Genomic DNA, 20,467 nt, shown 5'->3' with positions numbered 1-20,467 from the left:
GGGGGAACCTTCTCTTTTACACAGGAATTTGTACAACCAATGACCAATAATTTTTACGATGGGTGAAAATGACCTGATCAGCTGACGAATGAATGTTTGCTTAGTTGTAGCTGACCCTATCACACAGGGCAATATCATTCTATTTTGCCAACAATAGCCCCATGTTCATAGGCCCCTTACTCTCCTCTCCCCAATTAGAACACATGAAACCTCCGCTGAGCCATGATGCACATGCATGGAGGTATTGTGAAAGGAAGCTGTATACTGAACTAGTCTTCAGCCAACAGCTGTCTGTAATGTATGACCAGATTTACCCTCAGGCTGTGTTCACACACTGCAGATTTTGTTGCTGCGACTAAAAATTAGTTCCCTGATGAAACTTACGGAAATCCGTTGTGATGAATGAGACATCTGCTGTGTGTGAATCTAGCCTAAGATGTGTAAACTGGAATTGTAATAAACACTAGGGGGGAAATTATCATTCGTGACTTTTTTACACCTGCACTTTCTACTTTATCGGCATAAGGCCTGATACCGGGTGTGGAAAAGTCACAAATGATGATTTCCCCCGTAGTATTGTCACGTAATGTATGATAAATCTGCACTATTTTGTCATGTGGCTGGATCCTGCAGGTGATCAGCTGATCAATGATCCCCAGCTAGGGGGTTTATGTATTTTCCCACTATGGTCCTAAGTTTTCTGTATTTAATCCTCCTGATATTAATTTACATAAAATTCTATATAAAATACTAAGAAGCGAAGGTTTATGTGTTCCATGTGACGCTCTCTCATCTCTCATCATCTTGTACACGTATAGCAGAGCTGACTTTATCATTGGCAAAACTGGACATCATGTCACGATGAGTTATCCTTGTGTTTACTGCAGACGGACTGGACTTAATAAAGGCGACCAGGATTCTGTGCAGATCTTTATAGCAGCACTGTCTGAAGGTTACAGGTAGGAAAATAAATGTTCCCCTTTAATGAGGGTTGGCTGTAACACAAAACATATGTCCTATAAAAGTCTGCGTGAGAATTGCAACCAGAAAAACTAACCATACACATAAGATTAGAAGGGTAATCCGGGATCATTAAAACATGGCTGCTTCCTTCCAAAAACAGCACCACTCTTGTCCTCAGTCTGTGTATGGTATTGCACCTCAGTGCAAATGAAGTCAATACAGCAGAGTTGTAATACCATGCAGGACCTGAGGACAGGAGGGGAGCTGTTTTTTAACCCTGAATAACCCCTTTAACATTGTCTAAACCTGATTTCAGCACAACCAGCTAGCTATCTAATATGTATTGGGGCCTTCCAACTTTCCTGATCCGGGTAAGAGAACAATCAGCTATGTTGCATTTCAGCAGTCCCATAATTTTATACTCATGGGAGACAAGCCAGTCTGTCAGCAGTTTACTCTTCCTTTCCTATCCCATGCATGCTCGGTCAAGCTGAGAGTGCAAGAGTATGGGCGGGTTCAGGAGAGGACTCTTGGCTGAACAATCTGCACTATAGAACAATCTTAATGGAGATCTCCAGCCGAATCAGTGGGAAGAACATAATAACCAAGTCACACTTACCCGTCCCCATGCCCCTCAGCACAGCATCACCGTCTCTCTTTCAGCCTCTGGTTTTCAGATTCTCCTGGCTTCACGTCCCGGCAACAAGTACCTGCTCAGCCAGTGTGAGACTGCAGCTGTGTCCTGCCTCAGTCACCGACTGGCTGAGCAGACGAGCCGGGACGTGATGTAGCTGCAGGGTCTGTGAGCGGTGATACTACACTGTGGGGGCATGGGGATTAGTAAGTATGACGTCTATGATTTTTAGATTTGGCCGGAGTTTTCCTTTAAATTCTTCCCTATTGGAAAATGTTTCATGCCCCTACAGGGCCGGGCAATTACCAATAGATTGTGGAGGGCTGGCGGATCATGTGAGAAATGACACATTGGGCTCTGCTCCATCTGTAGGTCATGGCTGTGTACAATATAAAAAAGGCCCAGAAGGAAGCAAAGGACAAAAAGTAAAACGCTGTGCAGGTGAAAGGAAGCTAAAATAACACATCACCACTATAGGCCATGAAACCACAACATATTTTTCTTTGAAATGTCATCCTTTGTTTCCCCTCGGTATACCAGCCGTTCAGCTTGCATACCCGTCCCGCCATTTAAGGAAGCCTGCTGCGTCTGGTCGCTGACACGCCACGTCCTTTATCTCCTGCTCTATGGCCTCATGTCTGCTTCCTCTGAGGAACACACTGCATCTGCAGAGCCTGACGTTGTCTTGTATTCTTTATAGAGAGAATGTATGGTGTAGGTGCTGGCATTGACTGAATGGTATCACAGGTCCAATAATGCAATGGCGCTGGCACAAACAAATCATCTTTATACAATGCCAAGGGGCAGCCCACAGGTTGGTCTATGAAGCTACAAGCTGATAATATTGCTGGGGTCCCAGCTTATAAACTAAGGAGGTAGCAGCGCTTGGTAAAGGAGCTGACACATTTTGATAAAGATGACTAACTCTAGCGCTGTGTTGAAGCTGCCATTGGCATGGCTTTACGACGCATGAAAATTTAGGGTAGAATTCACCTTTAAACATACGGACTCCTATAGATGGGTTAAAGAGGACCTGTCACCCCCCCGTGCCGGGGCAGAGCCCTGCCGACCCCTCGGTGGAGACCCTTATACTTACCCCTTGCATGAAGTCCCGCTCCCGAGATATCACTGTTGAAGTCCAGCGCGCGGTCATCAGAGATGAGTCCGACGCTCATAGAGAATGAATGGAGCCATCATTCTCTATGGGCTTCAGACTCATCTCTCATGAGCGCGCGCTGGGCTTCCGGCGGCGATATCTTGGCAACTGGAGTGGGTCCAGGAGCGGTACTTCATGCACAGGGTAAGTATAAGGGTCTCCACCAGGGGGTCGGCAGGGCTCTGCCCCGAAGAGTTTCCTAGGTGGCAAATAGTGATTCAACTAAAGAGTCACAAGGGGGTCTTCCAAAATATTGATAAGTCTGCTTTCTGTCACTCTGAGACATCAAAAAGTTCCTCCAAAACGCCTCATGTTCTTATTATAGAAACATAGAAGATTGTCGGCAGAAAAAGACCACTGGGTCCATCTAGTCTGCCCTTTTAGTATTTCCATTCTTATTATCTTAGGATAGATATTAGTGTATCCAAGGCAGGTTTAAATTTTATTAAATTATTATTATTATTATTTTGGCATCATGTATGAGCCATAGATGTAGTGCTTGTGCAGTTGCCACATGTTTAGTGTCAAGGACAAGTCTCCTTGGTGATAAATGTATGGCTCCTGAAAAGAGCTGTATAGGTTGTATTTCCAGCTATGGACTCCCCCAGTCCTCAAAGGTTATCCTTAGGGGCATGGCAAGAGGTGGTGGTTTCTACAGGAAGAGCAGAAGACAGCTCTCTTCATGAGTGAGTCAAATGGCTGAACATTGCATTACAGTACACTGAATCCAGGACTGGGTCGGGTACAGTACCTGAACCAGGGAGTATTAGCTACATCCCACCCCTGGCTATATGTACATGGAACACAAAACTGTATGCAAGGAGCCTGTGCAGCGTCCCATGGAGTCACTGTGGTTGACATATGTTTGGTCATCTGGCATAGTTTATTATCTGCCTGGTTGGGCTTGATCTAAAATGTTGCTTGCAGCATTTCATGATTTAGCAGGTTGACAGGTGGTCAAATGTCCAACACCATGTCCAATGTAACCAAGAGAGTACTAAAGTGGATGCAGAGTGCAGCACATTCAGCTTACTGCATTTGGTATTATCATTTGGGGTATTACAGGATAATGTGCTGCAGTATAGTACCCGTGTACAGCACATTGGAGACATACAGGGGTACACTATGAGCCCACTTACATGAATGGGTGACATATTACAGATGCATGGTACCATGTATGTGAACCCTCAGGCTATGTTATTTTTAGTAATAGAAGTAGTAGGCTCTCTAGCGTAACTCCCCTTAAATTATCCAAGTTAATATAATAATAAGGGGAGTTACGCTAGAGAGCCTACTACTTCTATTACTCATATTTGCTGGTTCTTGGTGCCAACCAAGTAGTGCACTCGCTGTACACCCCTCTTCCTAACAGTACTGTTAGGTTGAGTTCTTACACTAGAATATTTCACATATGTTATTTTTATGTTTTGTATGCTATAACATTTTTAGGTGTAAGTTTCTACACTGTCATTTGCTGACACAACATTTTAATAGGGGGGTGGAATTATTGCTATGGGAATAAGGGGGGGTAGGGGATAGGTAAGGGTGAGTATAGTGGTTTTAAAGAAAACTGTTTAAAAAATAAACTTTTGACATGTCACACCAAGTTTGGATCTCTAGATATAGCTGGGAGAAGCATGCAGTGTCACACTTCACTCCCCAACTCCCCTTATAATGGAGACCATCTTCTGCCATCAGGGCCGGACTGGGACAAAGCTCTGGCATTTCAGAGCACACAGCTCCACATGCTATTGGGTGCTCGCTTCAAAATCCGGGACAGGTGTCCTGAATTCCTGGAGCACTGGACAGTCCACCACAGGCCTTCTGAGGACCGATACCTCATAACCTGGTGACTCCTAACCCTTACGATTGGGGGAGGGAGTCACCATGCCAGGAGCAAGATGGGACCGGCCCACAGAGGGTACCAGTCCATATGGCATTTGTCCGGAATGCCAGATGGCCAGTCTGCAATGAGTCAGACACACAACAGTACAATTGACTTGCAGATGGTATTCAACTGGGAAAATCTGTGCACTTTCCTCAGCCTGCATGTGGATGTGTGCATTTACCCCTGTACTGCGCCATTTTGATCTGTCATCACGTAATATGGTAGACACAAAAATATGCAAACCCTACGTCAGAATCACCTAACCTGTTACCGAAGATCCCGAGTCTTCAGAGACTTCCTAATGGAGCCCTGCAGACATAACTAATAGACGGATCTACTGCCCCCTGGGAGGGTGAGGAGTGGCGGTGTAATATTTTGGCAGCGCCGCCGATCCTCCGCTTCTCTTGGAAGCTGCAGCTGTGCACTGAATTAATTATTAACTCTTATCTTAATTATTAATCAGGTGATGAGTAATTCTCAGAGATCAGGCAGCGAAGCGAGACGTCTACAGCTTATTTAAGCCTGCCTCACCTCAGCGCCATGTAATTGATGTGCAGGTAAGGATTCTGGGTAATATGGTACAAATTAGTAGGATTACATCTCTGTAATTGAAATAAAAGATCTTATTCCGAAAAAAAAGACAATTGTTATTAGAGAGGTGACAATGTCAGGCCTCAGGCTTATGTACCGCATGACAGGTGGCACTGGTCCATCGGAGGATCCTAGACTAATGGGGTCCACTAGAAGAGACCCGGAAATGTGAATGGGACTGATGACTACTGACACGGCTCAGTGACACTAGTTGCTGTTCTAATAGTATTTATGTTCTAGGTATCCACAGTTAACCATGTCCTATGCACACCATCTATTATCTACATCTATACATGCATCCTAAATTACATCACTGAGGGTTGTGGATTTCATAAACCTTTCATAAAAATCTATGGAAATACATGAGATGACAGCCAAGGAGGCCCCGTGTTGGGATACTTTTGTACAACACATAAAAGGGGGTCCCAAAAATCTATTCATGTCAGCTGGACAACCCTGTTATACAGAAATATTAAAGGGACTGTCCTGTTGATAGGACAGATTCGTCAGGGGATCAGGGCGGATGAGTATTTTTTTTTCTATTTTGTAATGAAAGCAGGCCATACACATGATACTTTGATCAAAGTCCTATGGAATGATTCATATGTGTGATTGTGTCAAACGCATGCCAGACTAAACTAGCAGATCACTGACGTTTCTGCTGTCAGCCATCGCAATTGATCGTAGCATATTTACACGTCGTTTACGGACAATGATCTGCCAAAATCGTCTGTTTTGGCCAACTTTAGGCCCCATACACTTTAGTAAGCTGAACCCACTATTTTAAGGAGACTAGCAGACTGTCTATTGTGTATACAGGCCTACTACATTATCCCTATGGGCTAGAAAAGGATTGGGCATGCTAGATTTTAACAGCCCAATCCTCTTGTTACTGGTAACGGTGTCTAGCAGAGTCTTACCTCTCTTCTCCCCATACAGAACACATGTACGCTCAGATGAGCTGAACATTCATGTACATGGGGTGAACGGAGGTGATAGCTGTTGACAGTTATATAGGCACTAGAGATGAGCGAACCGGGTTCGGGTTCAAGTCGATCCGAACCCGAACGTTCGGTATTTGATTAGCGGGGGCTGCTGAACTTGGATAAGGCTCTAAGGTTGTCTGGAAAACATGGATACAGCCAATGACTATATCCATGTTTTCCACATAGCCTTAGGGCTTTATCCAACTTCAGCAGCCACCGCTAATCAAATGCAGAAAGTTCAGGTTCGGATCGACTCGAGCATGCTCCAGGTTCGCTCATCTCTAAAAGGCACCTTTACACAATTTTATAAAAGTAATCCTTCCACATGGGTACACAAACACTTTACTATGACTGTATTGTCCGTAGGACTAAATGTTTGCATAGGGAAATTAGATACGATTCTTTGAAATGTCGACATGGACAAACATTTTAAGAGGTGGCATTCGGGGAAATCCAATCTTTTTCCAGACTACAGTAAATTTCAAACACATATGTAGGAACAATGCAGGAAATCCTGCAGGGATACAGGACGTGGGGTGCATGCATGCACGTCAATACATTTTTTTTTTTGCTATAGGTTGCTAGAACCTTGGTTAGTAAACATCTACCCGCCTGAACTCAACTTGCCCCGTATCAACTTACCTTTCAGGTTACTCTTATCCATATACATGTCCAGGCGTCAACTGCAACAGGTATAGAGGTGTAAATCTCCTAGGTCTGAGATAGTCCTAGAGGTTTCCAACCATCTCTATAGGTGGATGCTTGAGAAAGCATATAGATTTAGCCATTTACGTGTCTAGGTTGTGCCTAGCTTAAGGGTCATAGACACCCTAGAAAACCATATTCCTCCATAAAGCGGCTATGGACAGACCATTGGGAACATCTTCAGGTGTCCCTCTGCAGCATCAATGGGAACAAATCCTCGGATCTTCTTGACTGATACATGGCTCCATTCCAGATTCTCCTATCCGTCTTCAGCTTAGATTTCCAGATCCCAAAAGTTGAAAGAGTACAGTGCCCTCATACCTCCTGGTGTAAATCCTCTTAGTTCCTTCGCTTTAGTCTTGGATTCTCCATAAGGATACACTTAAAAACTCCCCGAGAAGGTTCCGTTAGGACTCAAGCATGTGATCCGGGACAATCTTCCATGCATCAAATCCAAGAAGAGTAAGTCACCGTCCCTTGACAGCTCGGCAGGCTTCACGTCTAGCTGGCCGGTTGTTAGGAATCTGACAGGGACAGGATATGGGGACATTGGCTTGTATCCCAAAATCTTCCCAGGAATCCTTGGTAGTGCTGGGAATCCAGGAACTCAGTCAGAGAGCTTCCTTCTCCTCCTCTTCTGGCAGGACTCAGCCCCTCTAACAGATTTTTCACTCATTTTTTTTAACCCACTGTAATTTTAGCTGTCTTTAGCCCTCCCCGGCACCACCCCTCCCCATTCAAAATGCATTGCCATGGCTACTAATTGAGGCCTATAGGACCGTGTTAACAAATGAGGGAGCTGCAAGTCTGAAAGGCGGAATCACATCTTCAGAAGGAGGAGGAGGGGGAGAGGAGACCAAAGAGGAGGGATGAAGGAGGAGAGAGGGGAGTGGAATGGAAAGCACACATGAAAATAGAAGAGGAGGAGGGAGCAAGAAAAACCTGGGCAGATCAAAAAAGCAACAAAAAGTCAAACAGAAAAAAAAAAGAATTCAAATTTTCTGGCTGATAAGTTTAACTTAAAATAGGATAAATAAATAAATGAGCAGGTCCCTGTCCCAGGTGATATGGGGAGCGGGCTGACAAGTCTAATGTGACTAATGGAATTGCAAATGACTAAACGAGACAATACAGCCAACCCCATAGACATGGCTTGTCAGACCTGTTCATCCCCATACGCAGCCGGCACAGAATTTGCAATCTATATGTAAATTAAATGTATGTACACTAACAAACCATCTGCAAAGTAGATTATGGGACTAGCAGCCTGGTTGGGTGGGTGACATCATGTGTACGTATAACTACTGAGTCAGTACATAGGTGTAATCATAGCTGCCATAATTCTGTGATTAATCATTATTGCAACGTGGAGCACGCTAGGGTTCGTGGGAAGTAAAGCTGTATTTAAAGTTTGTCGGATCCTCTGATTTTGGTAGGGCAAATTACCGTAGCTTTCAATCCTTTTTGTCCTTGGGGAGATAAACAATGGCCAAAGGTGTCTGGCAGCGGCTCCCCCGACATTCAGAATGCATACACAGTCTTTGAATTATATGGGGGAATTAGAAAGGGCATCATACATCTGATATGTATGGCCAGCTTAAACGCTTCTGTACACCACTAGGACAAACAAGGGTCCTCATAGATTACCCCATTACTGCCCAATACGAGTGCCAAGCCAAGAGGCTTAAAGGGGTTATCCAGCGCTACAAAAAAATGGCCTCTTTCCCCCCTCTCTTGTCTCTAGTTCAGGTGTGGTTTGCAATTAAGCTCCATTCACTTCAATGGAACTGAGTTTGAAACCCCACCCAATCTGGTGACAAGAGAGGGAGGAAAGTGGCCATGTTTTTGTAGCGGTGGATAACACCTTTAATTATTTTTAGTGCAGGACCGCACCAGTGGATGCTGGGTCACTTAGCTACATCATTGGCCACACATCCCGTTTAGGGATCCACTAACAATGATTTTTAGAGCACAAACCCAGCGACCACCTGACCAATGCGGTAATAGTCGTCCCTTTCATGCACAGTGTACAAGGATCTCAATTCATTCATTTAAAGGGGTGTTCCACCTCCACTGACCTCTAGAAAAGGTTTCCTAGTCCCCCAATACAGCATGTGTATGGGGTAGAGTTGCATGGTGTCCTGTCCAAGCGTGTCCTTCTACTCTAGTGTCAGTCCTCACTGTAGTCCTGGTATTATATTCATGAACCAGGATACTCATTTCGGAATCAGAATTTTCTAAAAATACATGTTAGCTCCATTAGCTTTTCCTCTACCAATCCAGAGAACTTCTATCCCTGTGTAGTAAAAATCCCTTCTACTAACCAGTAAATGCTGCAGGGAAGCATGGATAGATTTCCTATTGTTCATGTAAATCTCGTTACTATCACCGCCTGGAGTCCCATGATGCTCCGGGGCTAACAGCCGAACGTTATGGGTGTAATGTGGCTTTGTCTTTACTTTTGAATGGCATCTGCATCTTACCTTTGAACTCTGAGTTGTACGCCCTGCAGCATTGTGGGCCACTGGGTGATAGCAGATATCTTAGCGACTACTACTACTACTATTTTCCACCCTCCTCAATCATTTCAGCAGTGACACTTCCTCTGCTCCCACACACTGCAAGCAGCTACTGCTTTCTGTTATCAGCCACTTGCAATCGATAGTAAATGCCAAAGTCCAACCTTGCAGCTCAGTAAACAGAGAACAGCAGTGTCCTTACATTGTAAATACTAGAAACAGATAGAGGTTTGCTGTGACCAAGTCACACTGTATAGGGCGGTCACATAATGGTCACGGTGTGACGGCCGCCATCTGCTAACAGGCAGCTTTGTGAGAGACAATGACAGCGGCCATAAGGGATGACACTCAGCTTCATAAAGACCCAGAATGGCCTATAAATCTGCATTTGCTCTTTTTATGCTTGCTCTGTCAGCATGGTGTCAGTCTTTACTGTCATACTGGTATTGTATTCATAAAATGGCATGATTAAGATGAGCGAAGCTGCTAATGCAGAATATGGAGTATAATAGGAAGGAAAATAGGATTTCTATCATCCGTTGAGTGCTACATGATCTCCAAGACCCATATAAATCAAGTTAATATCCAGAACCTCAAGCTGCTCCTCTATAGTCCGGGCACAATGAATGTGTTCAGACGGCCATATGTCACAGTCCTGGCTGGAGTCTCAGTCTGTCTGATCTAATATGAACAGGGACAGGCTGTCTTTTTGGGGTATTAGATACAATGTGTGGGTTTGTGCTGTCATAAAATTTACCTTTCATTTATTAGTTGATTAGCACCGTGAGGTGTGACTGTAATAGGTTCATTGCTCTTCTCTGTGCCCACGCAGTCCGTTAGTCCTGAAGATAGGACATAGCTTTATTTTATGGGACAACCCCCTTTAAAGGGGAGATTAAGCCATTTTTTTCCTTTCAAATCAGCTCCTGTGAGAAAAGTATTCAGATATATAATTTAATCTTAAGTCTTCCGGTACTTATCAGCTGCTGTATGTCCTGCAGGAAGTATTTTTTCCAATCTGACACAGTGCTCTCTGCTACCACCTCTGTCTGTGTCAGGAACTGTCCAGAGTAGTATCAAATCCCCGTAGAAAACCTCTACTGCTTTGGACAGTTCTTGACATGGACAGAGAGCACTGTGTCAGACTGGAATACATCACTTCCTGCAGGACATACAGCAGCAAACTGCACTGAACTGGAGACAAGAATCATGTTGTCTCTGGAAGAAAGTGGCCATGTTTTTGAAGTGCTGGACAACCCCTTTAAGAAGTCCCTGTCCATGACCAAACACCATCATCTTCCTATATCTCTATAACCCAAATCTATGATCCATGAATGGCTGTCTACTGGAGGAAGCAATGCAAGCAATTTCCTCCTCCAGCCTATTACCCCCGCACCACTGGGCCTAATCCAATAAACACAACAATCAGCAGCGCTCACTTCCACCTCTCCCAGCTCGTGCCTCTTTATTGAGCGGACTTGTTAATGTATCTGACTAAATGCACTAACACCCAACATTATCCTCAAGACTCGTATCCTATTTCAGCGTCTCCACTACCGGCTCCCTCTGCGGACCTGCGGTTAGAACAACACAACCATCAGATGTTTAATACGCCATTACGTTTAATTGAATCAGCCCACGAAAGTAAATGCCGCCGTTATGGGACTCGCAGCTCCAGTGCTAATCTGCTCAGCGAATGTACAAGAGGTCAAATACAGTCCTGCAGATTGTGCCGATAAGAGTCTGGGAAAAGGTGTTGCCACTGCCCCCAAGACTTCCTTCCCTAATACACAAAGCCTTGTTCCTTTCCCCCCTCGGGCCTGTCATTTCAAAGCATTGTTCTTTATCGGGCTGATCAGCAAGGCCTAGATGGTGGCCGGCACAGGGTATTGATTGGTGCGACCGCAAAGTCAGCAACAAAGGAGGATTCTTTATTTTTGTAGCTGAAGGGAAACTCCACTTTATTTTTCTTAAACTTTTATTGGACCCCTGATGTTCCACAACAAGCACCGTGGCCTCGGCCGCCACACCTACCTGCACACCCTATACAAGAATAGGGAAGAATGTCAGAAAACATTGTAATTCGGACGCCAGCTTTTTCAAATGACAGGCACACACGATGAAAGCAAGACGCCAGGCACAGAAGCGATGGCAGGGGTTGTCCATCCTGACAGCTTGCAGGGCGGTTAAAGGGGTACGCCAGCAAAAATCTCTTCGTTCTCTTTCAAATCAACTGGTTTCAGAAAGTTATATAGATTTGTAATTTACTTCTATTTAAAAAAAAAAAAAATCTCAAGTCTTCCAGTACTTATCAGCTGCTGTATGCCCTGCAGGAAATGTTGTTTTCTTTCCAGTCTAACACAGTGCTCTTTGGTGCCATCTCTGTCCGAGGCAGGAACTGTCCACATAAGGAGAGATTTTCTACGGAGATATGCTACTACTCTGGACAGAGGTGGCAGCAGAGAGCAGTGTGTCATACTGAAAAGAATACAACACTTACTGCAGGACATACAGCAGCTGATAAGTAGTCAAAGACTGGAGATTTTTAAATAGAAGCAAATTACAAGTCTATATAACTTTCTAAAACCAGTTAATTTGAAAGAAAAAGATTTTTGCTGGAGTACTCCTTTAAGCTTTTGAGAAGGTTGGGGGTGCTCATCCCGGAAAGTAATAGCACAAGTCTAGCCTATATTATCACCTATAGTGAGGGACCTACATCAGGAATCTCCACCCACCATAAGGCAGACCATACACATCCGCTTAATATTATTCAAACCTATCTATTTTGGTGGACGACCATTTATCTAATGTACAGAAATAGCAAAATTCAACATCTCTAACTTATGGAGGACGTCCTGTTTTCTTCAAATGGAGTGAACATTGGACAACAGGCATTTCCTGAATAAAAGCATTTAGTTTAAAAAATCGCCAATAGGTGGCGCTGTAGCAGTAGTGGTATTTTATTTGTATGAACTGGGGCTTTTACAGATACATGAGTGATCAGCTATTATTTCTGCAAAGCCTGGTCTCCTTTCTCCCCTTATCTCACCCCATGGGACTTCTGCTAATGTGATTTATTAAATGACCAAGTCTAGCATGACAAACCTGGATCACTGTCAGATCTGAAAGACGGTAGTGATTAAAGGGGTTGTTCACCTTTTTTTTTTTCTTTCAAATCAACTGGTGCCAGAAAGCCCCAGAGATTTGTAATTTACTTCTATTAAATAAATCTGAAGTATTCCAGTACTTATCAGCTGCTGTATGTCCTGCATGACGTGGTATTCTTTCCAGTCTGGAGAGCAGGAGGGGTTTTCATTGGGGATTTGGTACTGCTTTGGACAGTTCCTGACATGGACAGAGGAGGCAACAGAGAGCACCGTGTCTGAGTGGAGAGAATACACCACTTCCTGCAGGACATACAGCAGCTAATAGACTCAAGATTTTTTAATAGAAGTAAATTACAAATTTGATTTCATTTGAAAGAAAAAGATTTTGCTTTAAAGCTGAGAATATGGAATGAAAAGTGTTAAGCTTAAGGGGGACATATTTAACATTTGTAGTGTGATTTTTGTAGCTACAGCGCCACCTATCGTCTACTTTTTGGATATGAATTTTTAGATAATAAATGGAAAGTGAATAATCTGAAGTGCCCAAACCAATGTTGTGACCCATTCCTTCACATGACTGGTGGAGGTCACAGAGGTCAGACCTAAAGATGCTAGATTTGCTTATAATGGTGCATACTCTGGATACTCTTGATCCACTTCCACTGTCTGGATCAGCAGGGTTTCTGGATCACCATGTTTATGGACCCACATTACCCAGCTGTTCTCTATGCAGAAACAGGCCCAGGCCAATGCAAAATATTTTCTACCATTGCTGCCGCCGAATATCTGCTTCTATAACAACTGAGGAAGCCGTCCTGAAGCCTGCTAGATAATAAAGTCTGATGAAGAGAAAAGATCACCTTGCTTTCAACCATCCAAAATTACGCTACAAATCAACTGCGGGAAAAAAACTGAATGTACTCTTCAAGCTCCATTAAGCTTCCATATAATTGGACATGATATAAAGGTGTTCAGTGCCCCGGTATCAATCCATAACTAGTTAGATGTCCTGGTAGGAACGCTATAAAAGCTAGATGACAGCGCTGTGGAAGTTGCATTGCACCTAGTGATGAGCGAATTTGCCAAACGTTGGGGTTTGGCCGAATCCGAACGCCTGGTATTTGATTTCCGGTGGCTGGAGAAGCTGGATGCAGCTGTATCCAGCTTCTCTAGCCGCCGGCAGTAAAATACTGAGTGTTTGGGTTTGGCCGAAGCCAAACGTTTGGCAAGTTTGTTCATATTGCAGGTCAGTTGTAGTACCACAAACGACCTGAGGTCAGGCATGTCAGCCCACCTGATTGGCGCTCTTTTTTGTCCTCGGGGCATGTAAAAGGTCCCGAACAGTATACACAATTCTCTTGCTACTGTTAAGGCAAAATATGGCCATTGGATTAATAGGATTTGACAGATTTAACGTTACAGATCCACATCTATGGTGACTGGCAGAGGGTATTAGGCAGCTTGGATTTAAGCCAGTCTGATCCTTTTATTTACCCTTCAGGATAATTGGCGCCAGTGGTGTCCTATAGCCACTCATCCCTATCATAGAAAATACACGCTCACTCCCCGAGCATACGGAATTTGCATTATTTGGGTGGAGAGCCGTAGAAGTCATCATGAATATTACATGGATCTAGGTCTACAGTGCAGCTGACGTTCACATTTATCACTGCAAATATGCAGAGAAAACATTTTTCGCACTCTGCACATAAATGAAAACAAATGGGAAATAGTCAGCACGATAGATAAAGCTGTGAATTCTGCCTGGATGACTACATTAATCTGCCAGATGACTTCAGCATCAGCAAGGCCTCTACTAACAACTCCGAGAGGGGCAGACAGGTCACACTGGTGCATCATGGTGAAGAATTGAAAATGTCTACTCATAAGGAAAATAAAAGCAGTCTGAGCAGACCTAGGAGAGCAGCCTTTGTGTATGTTACTTCACTCCATGTGTCTGCTCCCCCTACCCCATTTCCTGTCAGGTCCCTCCTCACATTCTTATACAGGGACCTCCTCTACAGCCTGTTACTATATTTAACTCCAGTGCCTATGCCGCTGCTCCAATCCTGACTGTCTGTATCAGGACCTTGTTCCCTCAGGACCACATTTTGCAGCTATATTGCAGATAAAGCTATCTTATCCTGAAGAAGGTGGCTTATGCACCTAGAAACATGGCACCCAATTTTGCGCTGTATCCTACGGTAATCTGTCCGCTCCGGATCTGCAAATAGTGTTATAACTGGTGTAGAGCAGAACTGTAGATTGATATATAGCTGTGCACTAAAGGATTCAGCACATCGAATATTTCATTGATGGAAATGTCTTCTCATTCCAGGCTTAGGAGTCCAGTGGGCGGTGACTGGAAGCTATTTTTAGTACTCTAATCCTAAAAGGGCTGTCAATCACAGTAGAACCACCCACTGGACTCCTGAGCTGAGAATAAGTATAGATTTAGATCACATTTAGATCCCACAAAATGATATATAGATTTGCCAGCTATAACATGCTCCATGAAGATCAGACTACATTTTTAATCTGACCGGTTCCCTTTAAAGGGGTATTTTTATTTTTTATTTAAAGGATAGGTAAAAACAAGCTGGTTGGCAGGCATCCAATCCGCGACCTCCACTGATTCTGCAAATGGAATGGAGCCCATTAAAGATGCCTTGTCTAAGCACTAGATTCAGAAATGTTTGGTGGCCCCATAGAGAATGAACAGGGCAGTGGCCTCACACGTGGTGCGCTCCATACACTCCACTATCTCCATTCATTACGGGGTGCACATTCTTGTTATTTGACTGCAGGGACCCCCACCAATCAGCTTGCTATCGCCTTTCCATAGTATATTTTAAAAGGGATATTACATTCAAACATAAATTTTGATATGTAGCTGCCCATGGTAAGACTAGCAATTCATACTTATTATAATCTATTTAGTCTCTTCCCCCAGTTCTGAACTTCTGGTTTCTGCTGAAATCACAAAAAACTGTGTGTGAGCTTTTCTCTTCATCTCCACTTTCCTCCCTTCTGAGACAGATGATGTAAAAAAGTCCCTGTCAGGCTTTATCTGCAGCATTGTAGCTTCTTTGTAATGCCAGGAGGGTTAAGGTTCTGAGTTCAAGTTGCTAATGAACTCACTGTGATTAATCCTCCCAGCATTACAAAGAAGCTACAATGCTGCAGATAAAGCCTGCCAGGGACTTTTTTTTACATCATCTGTCTCAGAAGGGTAGGGGGAAAGAAGGGGAGAGAGAAAAGCTCACACACAGATTTTTGTGTTTTCAGCAGAAAGCATCAGCTGAGAACTTGGGGAAGGAGACTCAATAGATAATAACAAGTATGGAATAAATTGTTAGTCTCACCATGGGCAGCAACATATAAAAAGTTATGTTTGAGTGGAATACAGGAATACCCTTCAAGACTGGGATGTGAATAAAGGAGATGCAAAAGTAGGAAAAACACCTTTGTCCTGGAGCTTGATAGGACTCAAAGGACTCTCTGTCACATAAGAGACCAGGGTTTGCATACAGGCTCAGAAGTTTCACATTAGACTTTTGCTTTATGTTAATGATTCTTACTTTTTTTTAACCAAAGATTTTTGGTGTGAGGATGTACAGTGTAACCCAAAGCCTTGTCTGCTCAATTATACTGGGAAATGTAGTTTTGCAACAGCTGGAGGGCCACAGGTTCCCCATCCCTGCTCTACGCCATGCATGTTCCCAAAAATGGCCTATGGGGAATAGTTGTCTTCACCAGGTCCAAAAAAGTGACCTAGTTCTGATCATTTGGGGGATCTGAGCAATGGATAATCTATATTTCCCACTGCTCTCTGTCTGCCTTTTTATTTCCAAAAATGTTCCATTACCCAACTACCACACCATTTGGTTATGACCCTAATTCTGAGCTGATCTAGTGAAGTATGTAGATGTTCCTCAGTAAAATCAACAACACATCGACATTACAGTCATTTTCATCTAGATTATCTTTTATTTGCTGCCAATGATCCAAGTTTTTAGATTTAGTCCCTAGTGTCTTTGACCCCAGTAATAGCAGCTGGAGAATACAGCTGGCTCCATATGCTACTATCAACTCAAGGGATATGGCCATTTTACAGCGACTCTGTACCCACAACCTGAGCCCCCCAAACCACTTGTACCTTCAGATAGCTGCTTTTAAGCCAAGATCTGTCCTGGGGTCACAATCCCCACAATCTTGTGAACGATATATATGTGTTAGCTCCAATTCATTCTGATACTGTTGGATAGCTGTTAGGACAAGGAGACACATTGCACCTTTATATATCTGTTTATGCTTCCAGAATGTAGAAAAACGCTTTTACTCTCCAATGGAAAGTCTTAAAGAGGCGTTTCCAAGCTCCTCGTGTGCTGTAAGCTATGATGCCTCCTCACTCCTCCTCCCATATCCGATCCTGTTTGGGGCTCAGCTTACAGTCGATTGTCAATCGAGTAGGGTTAGCAAGGAAGCAGCATAGCTTACAGCACACCAGGAGCTTAGGAACACCTATCTGACACTTTGCATTGGAAAATAAAAGCGTTTTTCTACATTTTGGAAGCACAGACAGATATATGAAAGGTACCATGTGTTTCCTTGTCCTAACAGCTATCTAACAATGTCAGCCGTTTGGAACCTGAATTACAGCTGACAGATTCCCTTTAAATATCCCTGATTTACTAAAATTGACTAATTCAAGACAGAGTAGAGTTAGACTAGACAGTCTACCAATGTACCAGTTTTATCACAGTAACTCAGGCTTTTAATATATCTGGCACATCTTTACATTGCCTTGTCTAAAGGCTGTATTCCACAGGGCCACTAGAGGAGCAAATGAGCGCTGACAGCGAGCGGCGGCAGCGAGCAGGTGAGACCGGTGGGTGGGGTTTGGCGCAGGGGGGTTGCCCGGGTGATCACAAGATCGTCCGGGCAGCCCATGGCATATAGCAGCAGTCTGCTGCCGCTGCTCCTATTCCATGGTGCGACGGCAGCAGATCGTTGCTATATGAGTGGTATGTCGTTCAACATGTTGAAAGACAAACGACTGCAACGATCAGCCAACATCGTTCATGTAGGCTGATCGTTGCCTTCTATTCCACTGGACGATTATCGGCCGAACACCGCCGATTATTCCGCATAATAAGACCTTAAGTTAAGACCAAGTATTATTTGCCACTGATTTAGCAGATTGGTGTTCATTTATAGAGACTATTACATGGCCCTATTATTGATGGTTTGTCTGTGCGACCCCTTAATTCACCAGGAGATGTGCCTCTGACATAAGATGATCAGTCCGCTAACCAATGTTTGCTCCTTTGTTTTCCAGGTACTAGGACACCTTCTCCTCAGCAGTCTCACCCAACTCATCACCACACGGAACAAACAGTGCATATCACTGCTAACAGTGTACAAGGGAGATCAAAACAATTCACAATCTGTCGCTGATGGCATTCTTGCATATGGTATAATGGGGGTGGGGGGGTGGAGGTGCAGAGGTAGCATCACCCAGCCCTGGTGCTTGGGAGGCCCAAAAGCCTTGTACCATATTAGTTGACACCAGTATTATGAATGGTGCATGGTAGGTTGGTCCTTGTTACATATTCCGCCTTTGACTACAATAGTGTATGTGTCGTAAATCTGATCTGACATCCCAGATGAATGCGCAGTACTGACTGTAGCATTTCATGCTTTCCATAAGTCAACATTTTAGTGACCTGAAAAAAATTGCTTACATTATCAAATCCTGCCTGTAGAGGTTACCTTGCAGAAAGAAAACTAATGGCGACCTTGGCGTCTGAGATAATGCCGCAGGTCAACGGTTGCCTATGTGCTTGGCTGCACGCTACTATCTGCTTAGTGCGCTGCCTTATCTCTGCTGTTGCTAGGATACCTTCTAATCGTAGCAGTCATGAGAAGAGCTCGTAGACGGGCATAGCAATAACCCTATATAAATAGGCCCTGATAAAATGCTGTAATAAAGACCTGGGACGCCCTAAGGTGAAGAAGCAGGGGGCATCTCTAAAGGGTCTTTATTTAGCAATGCAGTAATATATAATTCTCTACATTGGATAAAGCAGTCAGAAGTAATCAATGGCAGGCAAAAAAGTGGGAAAAAAATCAATGATAGTGCCCAGTTTCTTCTACTGCCAAGTAAAATTCTATCCAGTCATTGTCTGGCACCATACAATTTTTTTTTTTTTTAAAGTATGGGCTGTTCGGCAGGTGATGCAGTTATTGTCGTAAAAAACTACTTTTAAACCTGAAGCCCTATGTCAAATTGGAGTGGCCTAGAGTATCCACCGCCCCCTCCATCCCTCCTCCCCACCCTCCTTATCACGATTTCTCCTATTCATCACCTGTCTGAACACTGCACAGGTGCCTTAATGATCCAGCACATACGCAGTGTTCAGACAGGTGATGAATAGGAGAAATTTTTCTAGGGGCATTCCTTATGATGAAGAGGGCGTGGAAGAGGGACAAATGGGCATCGCAATCCTAGGCCACACCAATTTGACACAGGGCTGCAAGTTTAAAAGTAATTTTTTAGGACAATAACTGCATCATCTGCCAAACCGAACCCAGGACAGGATTAAAATCAGCTATCTATAGGTACAAATGGTCGCTTTAACAAATAACTGGCTGAGGTGGGCCACCGTTACAGCCAGTGATTGGCTAAGAAGGCATTTCCAGCACCAGTTTCTGAAAAAAAAAACAATTGTGACCCCCTTACGGCTGCTAGTCAAGACCTCACAGGAAATTGTGTAAATATTGTAATTCAATGTTAAAGGATACATATCAATATATACAAAAACAAAATCTCACATATCATAGCAAAGATCAAGTCAGATGTTTTTATCAGTGGGGGGGCCTGGTGCAGAGACCTCCACCAATCGATGAACATGAATGGGCAACAGTGTTATATTCTACAGTTCCATTTACAAGATATGAAACATTATATGGCCGGTCCTTTAGATGGGGGTATCAGATTGACCTATAGAGCCATTCTTGTGGATCAGCACAAGCTTGTGGGGACCACAATGGCCTCTCTTCTTTTTGACAATGTCCAGTCACCCATCTTTATTTGCCTAGGCAGCCATTCTATTCTAGAGTCTGATAAACCTTGATGATCTGTAATGATGGCTTTATTGTTTTTCATCCAGCAAAATATTTGGACGAAGTACCTATTTACCGATAAATTGTTGTGTAATTCTAAGTGCAGCCATCATTTATTTGTCAATGGTCATGAAGGTAGTAATAAAACTCGGTAATAAGTATAAAGATTTTAATAGGAGTCTGTAAGACATAAATATGCGGTGCCTCTATACTTAATGTGTCTGCAAATGCCATTACACACTCCTATAGGTATCTGTGGCCTCAGAACCAGGACAGGGAAAGCGACCTTTGCTGCCAGCTCTGCATTGCTCTATCCAATAACTTTTTATTTCTCGATGTGACATATGGAAAGTATTACTGGAGCAGCCGCAAAGGAAAGAAGAGCTACTTGTGAGCACATTTAGATTCCTGTGTTAAAAAGCTGAGGGAAGCAGTTCTGCAGCAGGCCTGGGGTTACGGGCAGGAACACACCTTCACATTCACAGGCCCCATCAGGGTGCATTTGTGTGCAGAGTTTTTAGAAGTTGTCGCATCTGTTATATGGGAAGCTGCATGCTGCATATAAAGACACAGATTTACTGAAGCTTAGTGTTATCCATGACACAATCTCCATGGTAGCAACCGGCCTTCTAAAGGCTAATAGGAGATTAATTATATAATAATGGTAATTAGAAACCTTACTTAGAAAAAAACATTAGCGGCTTTGATCCTGGGTCCTAGAACTAAGAAGTATAGAGAAAAATAATTGCATTTAGGTAAATTAAAGGGGTACTCAGGAGAAAAAACAGTG

At 43.6% G+C, this 20,467-nt stretch overlaps 1 protein-coding gene across 2 annotated transcripts in view; it reads right to left on the bottom strand.

The window, feature by feature from the left end:
* The window catches only part of FGD1 (FYVE, RhoGEF and PH domain containing 1), an 86,307-nt gene that overhangs the window by 50,474 nt on the left and 15,366 nt on the right, over window positions 1-20,467 (bottom strand). Inside the window, exon 1 of one of the 2 annotated variants that reach the window (XM_069942754.1) lies at window positions 6,861-7,711. The exons of the other annotated variant lie outside the window; for it this stretch is intronic. Within the exon in view, the coding sequence (XP_069798855.1) occupies window positions 6,861-6,888 (28 nt within the window). The 5' untranslated portion in view covers window positions 6,889-7,711. Of the gene's footprint in view, window positions 1-6,860; window positions 7,712-20,467 lie in introns of those variants that run through there. 2 annotated transcript variants of the gene reach the window in all.

This window comes from Dendropsophus ebraccatus, chromosome 10, assembly GCF_027789765.1.
Source record: "Dendropsophus ebraccatus isolate aDenEbr1 chromosome 10, aDenEbr1.pat, whole genome shotgun sequence".
Taxonomy (NCBI): Eukaryota; Metazoa; Chordata; class Amphibia; order Anura; family Hylidae; genus Dendropsophus; species Dendropsophus ebraccatus.
Note: the sequence above shows the minus strand (reverse complement) of the source record. Positions and strands in the feature narration are given on the sequence as shown.